Source organism: Salvelinus alpinus, chromosome 2 (assembly GCF_045679555.1).
Source record: "Salvelinus alpinus chromosome 2, SLU_Salpinus.1, whole genome shotgun sequence".
In the NCBI taxonomy this organism is placed as follows: Eukaryota; Metazoa; Chordata; class Actinopteri; order Salmoniformes; family Salmonidae; genus Salvelinus; species Salvelinus alpinus.
The window spans coordinates 20,032,756-20,042,641 of NC_092087.1; the positions used below are offsets into that span (position 1 = coordinate 20,032,756).

Below are 9,886 nucleotides of genomic sequence, written 5' to 3' on the forward strand. Positions count from 1 at the left end.
TGTGTTATTTGAATTTGCTATGCAAGTCAGATCCCAATAACAACCAAGCGGAGGCAAAAGCTCTATCCAGTGAATCTACAGGTCTATTCTCTGCTTTCCTCTCGTTCCTATTAGCGTGTTTGATGGTGTTGAATGAGTCTGTGGGCTTCTCACCAGCTCTCTATTTCTGCAGTACCAATTGAGGCTCCTAAGAGGGTTTGGGGCAGGAGTGTATCTGCAGCTACAATTGAAGTGATCTGGGAAGCCCTCCCCGTCACCCCTGAAAGAGTGCTGGGTTATGAGGTAGGATTCACTCAATTTCCTCAATAAAACAACACATACGCATTGCCATTTCTAGTGTTTATATGTAAAGCAGTAGCTTAATTTGTTCTATTTGAACACACGGTTCTTGAAATATCCCCTGGGGTGGTGTGTACTGTAACATCTCACTGTATAAGATATCATGAGGAGTTCTGTAACCTTGACAACATTTTGTTAATATGTTGACTCCTATACGTACTGTATATGTCCCAGCACTGCTTAGAGCAGCTGTGTCTAACGACCACCACCATTGAGCTGCAGCAGCTTTTATAGCCGGTTGAGAAAAGCTCTCATCCATCCATTTAAGTAGGCAAGAAGAGCTTTTCCTTTTCTCCCAGTGCTCTTTCAATCCTGCTCACCTCTGCCCCCTGGAACAAAACCCTTTGGTTGCCATGGCACTGGCTATATTGTGTTGATACAATAGTGCTATCAGGTCAGCAAACAGGATTGGCGAGAGAGGGGCTTTTAAGGGGGTAAGCTGTTAGTATGCATCTTGAGCCTTAGAGGTTGGGTACAGTGGAGGTCATAGGATTGTGAAAGAGATGACACCTTTCACAGACAGATGCATTAGTATTGTTTGTGTTAGTAGTCAAACTGGCAGGATAGGTCTAAACTGATAATATGCCCATCTACTTTTTTCCCCACCTTTATTTAACCAGGTTAGCTAGTTGAGAACAAGTTCTCATTTACAACTGCGACCTGGCCAAGATAAAGCAGAGCAGTGCGACAGTAACAACAACACAGAGTTACACATGGAATAAACAAGCGTACAGTCAATAACACAATAGAAAAAACATAAAGTCTATATACAGTGTGTGCAAATGGCATGAGGAGGTATGGCAATAAATAGGCCATAGTAGCAAAGTAATTACAATTTAGCAGATTAACACTGGAGTGATAGATGAGCAGATGATGGTTTGTAAGTAGTGATACTGGTGTGCAAAAGAGCAGCAAAGTAAATAAAAACAATATGGGGATGAGGTAGGTAGATTGGGTGGGCTATTTACAGACGGACTATGTACAGCTGCAGCGATCGGTTAGCTGCTCAGATAGCTGATGTTTAAAGTTAGTGAGGGAAATGTAAGTCTCCAGCTTCAGCGAATTTTGCAATTCGTTCCAGTCACTTGCAGCAGAGAGTATGGATCTAGATCTACAGTATGGATCTAGTTTTTTACTCCAGTATGGTATATTGTTAAGCTTTTTTCATGAAAAATGTGTATCTAATAGGTTCATTTAGTTGCATGGCCAATACCAGGAATATAGATGTGCCTATCCCAAGAGCAGACTTCACATTTTCTCTCTAATTATTTACTTTACTCTTATGTCACTTAATACCCGAAACATGAATATTGAAAATGACCCTAAGCTAGCATTGGATTATTTCATTTGCTTCATCAAATATCTCTTCACCTGCACCGTTAATTGAAAGCTAATACCCCCAAGGAAAGTAATGAATTGCTCTGTCTAGTGTTAAAGAGAATACGATATTCCTCCATGCTGTAGCTGGATGTGTTCATTTCTAAGTATAGAAACTGTACTTTTATCATTGAAAATACAGATTTGTAAGGGGAATACATTTTATTGAACCAAAAACAGTGGATCTTAAACACATTATTGTGACAAGAATATCCCTATACTGTGTTAAACAAGCCCTTTGTCATTTTACTTATTGAGGTTACTCTTGGGTGCCTTTGTAGAAGTCCCTTTGGCTACAATTATATTGCTTGTGTCTGATATCTCAATCTATTGTTGTTTTCTTTCCATTGGTTAACAGGTGGTGTACTGGGAAGATGACACCAAGCCTGACACAGTAGGCAAGGTGAGAACCTCTGGAAACTACTCAGCTGTTAATGTGACTGGACTGAGCGCTAACACACAGTATTATCTAGCTGTGTGCGCCTTTAACACTGCAGGGACAGGGCCACAGTCTACACACATCAACGCCACCACCAAGAAGCCAGGTGAGTGAATTTCATTTCCATGTACGTTTTAGTCATTTAGCAGTTGCTCTTATCCAGAACGACTTACAATTAGTGCATTCATCTTAAGATAGCTAGGTGAGACAACTACAATTATCCCAGTTGTAGTAAGTACATTTTCCTGCAGCTGTTTGGGGGATTGTACTGTATATACATTTTTACTTAAACATTTAGGGGGAACAGAAACTCATTATTTTGTAAAACTATACAAGTATTATATGAACATCTCTCTGTTCTTCTCTCTCTTAGCACCAGGCCAGCCTCCTTTGAATGTAGAGTGGACCATGATTGGCTCTCTGCTCACTCTACACTGGGGTCCTGTGATAGCCATGGAGACAGAGGCAGAGGTCATCGGATATCTTGTATGTCTCATGTCACTGTGGCTCTATTCTTTTGTCAAGCACAACACGACCATCTCAAACCCACTCTTTCCATCATATTGGTAAGGTTTTCCACAGGGACAAAACATCCATAGCTCCAACCAGCAAACCTCACTGTACTGTCACCAAGCATTAGGAGCCATTTTATCATCCAATCAGCAAAATCAAGTTTAAATTCCCTCACTCTTCTCTGCTCATTTCAGCCAATCTTTCATTTTTGATTGTGTGTTTTGCATTGCCGTTTCTAGGTGCTGTTGAGAAGACACCGGTACAATGACGTAAACAGCATCATAACAAACAAAACCAGGATGGAGCTGACGCTGTCTCCCAACGACAACTACCTGATCCAGATCAAGGCCCTGAGTGAGGGCGGTGAAGGTGTGGGCAGCGAACCCATCCACATCCACAAATTAAGTACGTTTGCCATTTCCTCTCTCTACCCTCTCCTCTCCATGTGTTCCTTGATGAAGCTTTAACGATGATTAAATCAGCCAAAGAGAACATTTATTTTGGGCTCTTGCATCCCTCTTCAACCATGTGTAATAAACTTCTTTCGGGTGCAAGAAATGCGACCTTTTTTAGAAATGCATGTGTGGTGCAATCCATCTCTGCCATTGGGTTATTATTCCTTGTTGACTTCCCAGCTCTGCGCCATATAAAATAGTACAATTCCCCCCCCCCCCCCCTCCCCCAAAGAGATCTGCTCTCTGATGTGATATAAGCCTCATCATCTCTGTGTACTTGGCCTATCCTGTTGAAAGCCATTAATAATAGAGATATGGAAAGCACTATGTAATTCACAGTTGCCCTTTGATTTACAACGACTTGTCATCAAATTTAGCAGATAGAGACAGAAACTGCCCCGATTGTTCGTTTTTTTGCTCTTTTTGAAAAGTGGAATTTTCAGTTCTTGAAGAGCTTCTCTGACTGCTGGTTTGTGGTTTCAGGCATGGGCGCACGAGGCTCGGGAGGATCTAGTCTCAATCCGCTATTGCTGTCTCATCTCATCTCATTCCTCATCAGCGCTCTCCTCCTCCTCAACTCCTCCTGGTGATGTCTGGACAAAGTCACAGCCCTCCTACCGGCCCTCCTCTCGCCCTCTCCTCCAGCAGCCTGCTCCTGCATTCAGATAGGCATGGGTGCAACCCTCTGTGGCAGTGCTGGACAGAACAGGAACTTTGAAGGGGCCATGCATTGAGGATATAAATTATGTTCTGTAGAAAACATGAATTTGTGTGCATGATATTTTACAGTTTCCTCATGTCATAAGTGCTGTCATGCTGTTAAACCATTTTGGAAATCTTTTTTTCCAACGGAATATACTTCTATTTGGGAGTACTGATGTCTACATTATATATGTACAGTTGAAGTCGGAAGTTTACGTACACCTTAGCCAAATACATTTAAACTCAGTTTTTCACAATTCCTGACATTTAATCAGAGTAAAAAGTCCCTGCCTTAGGTCAGTTATAATAGTAGAGAGAATTATTTATTTCAGCTTTTATTTATTTCATATTCCCAGTAGGTCAGAAGTTTACATACACTCAATTAGTATTTGGTAGCATTGCCTTTAAAATTTTTAACTTGGGTCAAACATTTCGGGTAGCCTTCCACAAGCTTCCCACAATAAATTGGGTGAATTTTGGCCCATTCCTCCTGACAGAGCTGGTGTAACTGAGTCAGGTTTGTAGGCCTCCTTGCTCGCACACACTTTTTCACACAAATTTTCTATAGGATTGAGGTCAGGGCTTTGTGATGGCCACTCCAATACCTTGACTTTGTTTACATTTACATTTAAGTCATTTAGCAGACGCTCTTATCCAGAGCGACTTACAAATTGGTGCATTCACCTTATGATATCCAGTGGAACAACCACTTTACAATAGTGCATCTAACTCTTTTAAGGGGGGGGGGGGGGTTAGAAGGATTACTTTATCCTATCCTAGGTATTCCTTAAAGAGGTGGGGTTTCAGGTGTCTCCGGAAGGTGGTGATTGACTCCGCTGACCTGGCGTCGTGAGGGAGTTTGTTCCACCATTGGGGTGCCAGAGCAGCGAACAGTTTTGACTGGGCTGAGCGGGAACTGTACTTCCTCAGAGGTAGGGAGGCGAGCAGGCCAGAGGTGGATGAACGCAGTGCCCTTGTTTGGGTGTAGGGCCTGATCAGAGCCTGAAGGTACGGAGGTGCCGTTCCCCTCACAGCTCCGTAGGCAAGCACCATGGTCTTGTAGCGGATGCGAGCTTCAACTGGAAGCCAGTGGAGAGAGCGGAGGAGCGGGGTGACGTGAGAGAACTTGGGAAAGTTGTCCTTTGTTGTCCTTAAGCAATTTTGCCACAACTTTGTAAGTATGCTTGGGGTCATTGTCCATTTGGAAGACCCATTTGCGACCAAGCTTTAACTTCCTGACTGACGTCTTGAGATGTTGCTTCAATATATCCACAGAATTTTCCTCCCTCATGATGCCATCTATTTTGTGAAGTGCACCAGTCCCTCCTGCATCAAAGCACCCACACAACATCAGGCTGCCGTGCTTCACGGTTGGGATGGTGTTCTTCGGCTTGCGAGCGTCCCCCTTCTTCCTCCAAACATAACGATGGTCATTATGACCAAACAGTTCTATTTTTGTTTCATCAGACCAGAGGACATTTCTCCAAAAAGTACGAGCTTTGTCCCCATGTGCAGTTGCATACCGTAGTCTGGCTTTTTTATGGTGGTTTAGGAGCAGTGGCTTCTTCCTTGCTGAGCGGCCTTTCAGGTTATGTCGATATAGGACTCGTTTTACTGTGGATATAAATACTTTTGAAACTGTTTCCTTCAGCATCTTCACAAGGTCCTTTGCTGTTGTTCTGGGATTGATTCGCACTTTTCGCACCAAAGTACGTTAATCTCTAGGAGACAGAACGCGTCACCTTCCTGAGCGGTATGATGGCTGCGAGGTCCCATGGAGTTTATACGTGCGTACTATTGTTTGTACAGATGAAGGTGGTACCTTCAAGCGTTTGGAAATTGCTCCCAAGGATGAATCAGACTTGTGGAGGTCTACAAAAACAATTCTGAGGTCTTGGGTGATTTATTTTTATTTTCCATGATTTCATGCAAAGAGGCACTGGGTTTGAAGGTAGGCCTTGAAATAAATCCACAGGTACACCTCCAATTGACTCAAATGATGTCAATTTGCCTATCAGAAGCTTCTAAAACCATGATATCATTTTCTGGAATTTTCCAAGCTGTCTAAAGGCACAGTCAACTTAGTGAATGTAAACTTCTGACCCACTGGAATTGTGATACAGTGATTTATAAGTGAAATAATCGGTCTGTAAACAATTGTTGGAAAAATGACTTGTGTCATGCACAAAGTAGATGTCCTAACCGACTTGCCAAAACTATAGTTTGTTAACAAGACATTTGTGGAGTGGTTGAAAAACGAGGTTTAATGACTCCAACCTAAGTGTACGACTTCAACTGTATATATGTTTGACACTGATCCTTGAAGATTACTAATGCCTTAAAACCATTTACATACCAAAGTAGTTGACAAAAAAAGATTTAGTTATCTTGTGTTTTCAAAGTAATGTGAGGTTTTAATGAAGGTATGTTACATAATTGTGGTGTCAGCTGCTCAATGGAGAGATGTGTTGTGGTTTATATGGGTTGGACGTCCTTTGATATAACTAACTGTACATGGCATCTTGAGTTATTATTATGAGGTTGAAGAAGTACAACTAATTATGTAACTGACAACATGCCCAAACTAATGTCAAATTGGCCACTATAGCAGATAAAACCAGTTTTACATGATAACTGTTTGAATCATATTATATTTGATAAAGTGATTTTATAGCTGTAGCTCGACCATTACCTTGTATGCTTTGTGTTTGAGCTGTGTTAACTGAATACCGGTTTGGTCACCTGTCCCTCTAAGCCACTCATCTCTGCATAGTGAAATAGTATTAGGCGCCTTACAGAGCTGTTAGCTACTGAGGTTTAGACCCCTCTTTACAACAAGCTGATGGGACTTGACATTTTGTTCTGTATCTCATGCTCCTCTTAATAATTGATGCATATCACACTCTGCATTCAGCACACAGTGAAATGTTAAGGTTCCCGAGAATAGAGTCATGTAGAGTTGTTGTGTCAAACAAATCCCACTTGTAATTTTCGGCATTCAAATTACCTCTAAATGCTAAATACGTCTATCATTTATGACCTCCTGATTATTCAGAATTCCGATCATCAGTCGGCAAAATATATATAAATCATACATGTTTAAGTATAGGACATATATGAGTGCCTTCACTGGAACATCTTACAAATTGACGGACATATCCACTCTTTCTGGATCCGTTTTTGGAAAATGAATTAGGGGGGAGGTCTATACTTTTATTGTCCTGAGAGATCCCGGGCATAATAAATGTATGATTGAATCTGCAGCATAATTTAGCAGTTATTAAAGCATCTAAATAAATGATGTCATGTCAATGGAGCCATGACTGGAAATGAAGGGAAAAGTTGGCTGCTGTCATGTCCCTTTCTCAAACTTCACTCTGAGAAAAAAGGGTTCTTCGGCAGTCCCCATAGTAGAAACCTTTTTGGTTCAAGGTAGAAATATTTTGGGTTACATGTAGAACCCTTTGTGGGAAGGGTTTTTACACATAACCCAAAAGGGTTCTTCAAAGGGTTATCCTATGGGGACAGCCAAATAAGAATTTTTGGTTCTAGATAGCACATTCTTTTTTAAGAGTGTATAAAGTACAAGACTAGAGAACTGCTACAGTACTCTTTTAAAGAACTGTGACTAGCCTGATGGTGAGGGAGAAACTGTTTCCTGTTCATGTTATTGTACGATGGGTCCATCATCATGAGCCATCATTCTGGGGCCACTGACTACTGCTATAAGGAATTGTGCCTTCACTGAACTTTGTTACTGATTAGGGCTGGCTGACCTATGATCACGTTGTTGTGGGACTGTTCCCGTCATATGCAAAGTCGAATGAAAGCAGAAGGAAGTGATCCAAGGTAACTGTGTGACTCTGTCCCTGCTTAGCCACCAGAACAGGTGTGCAGGCCCCAGAGTCCCGTAAAGCCCAAACAGTGGACGCAATCAGCCTGTCCTATCTGCTCCTACAGTGGTTTCATAAAGGCCTGTGCTCATTGATTAGAGTGCTGCAGCCCAGTCAATGGGATATTGATTTCCCTGTCCCATTATTGCAGCCGTCACAATTGAGCTGCTTGATTGACTGATGCTGGTGCTTCCTGTTGCACATTTTTTGTTGGTTACTATTTGAGATGTCCTCCCCTACTCTTTCTGACTGTGTGTCCACCCCATCCAGAGGAGACAAGTCAAAATCATAATAATACAATGTAATATACATTACATGTTTTTTTTATAAGAGCTACTGTGACAAACTGATGTTTTAGGTAACATCCCCCTACTAGTTCCGAGTACTTTTAACGGATTTTAAGTGCTGCACATTTATATATTCCCTTACTGAAATTCATATGAATATCTCCCGGTTGCGGCCGGCTGCGACAGAGCCTGGGCGCGAACCCAGCCCAGCCTGGGCGTGAACCCAGAGACTCTGGTGGCGCAGCTAGCACTGCGATGCAGTGCCCTAGACCACTGCGCCACCCGGGAGATGGGAATCATTAAAGGTCATGAGTTGTTTAAGAGAGGAAAATTGTCATGTTCCTTTTTTGTAATGTATTTTTGACTCTTGAGCTCTTTTTTGAAAAACTCTAATCTGAGGCTGAAGAGATACATTGATATAGCAGTCCTTTTCTTTTGACAGTGTCAAACTGTCTGGGGACTTAGCCTGTGTAATAATACTGCTGTAAAAAAAAAGTACAGCACGGTGTCCAAAAAATTCAAGGATAAAACACAGTAACACCGTGTTTAATTGAAATAGTATAACTCTTAGATCTTTTTCCTAATTCCTATGCCCATCACCTGGTCATTATTTCTGTATGCTGGTTAGTAGAATAGTATATACTTACCAGTTCACCTTCACATCACGCAGCGCTAGAGTATGTGGATTTACAAATAAGTCCTTTATCAAACTTGGCCAGACTATCCTATAATTTACATAGCTATATACATCTATGTTACACCCTGCTGACTGTAAAATATAGGAGAAATAATGTACCTTTTTTGGGATCGTACTTTGTGAATTACTACAAAATGCAATCCAAGAAAATATTGTAGCCATCAGGTCAACTGCGTTTGAGTTTACATTTTTACAACATGACAAGATAAACACTGATGTTGGTTACTTAAAGAGTGCGCTTTAGTTCTGACAAATGTGCTTGGTCAAATGTAAATAGCTTGCATATATATTTTTAAAGAGGGCCTACAAAGACAACCTACTGATATTTTATACAACTTGTGGCCCTTGATTTGAATACTGATGTATTAATCCATGATCTCCATGAGATAACTGACCTATAGAACTGCGTTTCATATTGAAAAGTAACTGTTTTGTCTTGTATACTAAAATTGTGCATGTGAATCATTGTTTTGTGCTTTTGTGTTGAATTTTCTAAAACTGTAACTTAATAAAACGTTAACTGCAGCAAGTTGTTTGCTTTAAAGAGCCACTTTTTTTCTCTCTTCACACATACAGTATGTGACCTACAATATGGTCTTTTCCATTGCCACATCAGACAGATAAAGGTTTTCCAGCACTATTTGACCTTTTAATATTCATAATAAGGCACATCTAGTATACAAAAAAAGCAGCCTACAGGCTGGGATTTATTCTTTGACACCCATTTGAGCTTTGATGGTTTTCAGCATCCCCACTCTGAGAGTGTTGTCAACACAGCTATTGTAAATCAATTTGACAACTTGGCAAAATTACAGATATGTAAGTGCTGTATTATGCAGTTGATTTTTTTTAACATGCATGGGTAACACATAGTAATGCCTAATTGGGTCGAAGACAGTTCCCTCATGTAATCTAATGCAGGGATTGCAAAGTTCAATACATCTTGGGAAAGCTGTGCTCCAGGGATTCACACGTCAATGATAAGCAAGGCTTTTTAGTCAGTGGGATCCAGATAGGATTACTTTTTGCCATATCAGTTTGTAGAACAAAGTAGTGCTGTACTGTAATCACTTTCCAACATCAGAGAGAGTACAGTGTTCAAGAGCTTTCACTGCTGCTCATATTAACTAGAAGACCACACACACACACACACACACACACACACACACACACACACACACACA

General features: G+C 41.1%; 1 protein-coding gene across 2 annotated transcripts in view; it reads left to right on the forward strand.

Annotated features, from left to right (window-relative positions):
- The window catches only part of LOC139556059 (contactin-3-like), a 96,042-nt gene extending 86,815 nt beyond the window's left edge, over positions 1-9,227 (forward strand). Inside the window, exons 19-23 of one of the 2 annotated variants that reach the window (XM_071369561.1) lie at positions 173-282; positions 2,075-2,261; positions 2,529-2,626; positions 2,908-3,073; positions 3,607-9,227. In XM_071369561.1, coding sequence (XP_071225662.1) covers positions 173-282; positions 2,075-2,261; positions 2,529-2,626; positions 2,908-3,073; positions 3,607-3,713 — 668 coding nt within the window. In that variant the 3' untranslated portion in view covers positions 3,714-9,227. Of the gene's footprint in view, positions 1-172; positions 283-2,074; positions 2,262-2,528; positions 2,642-2,907; positions 3,074-3,606 lie in introns of both variants that reach the window. The other variant, XM_071369550.1, reaches the window with a different exon arrangement.
- The last annotated feature ends 659 nt before the right edge of the window (positions 9,228-9,886 follow it).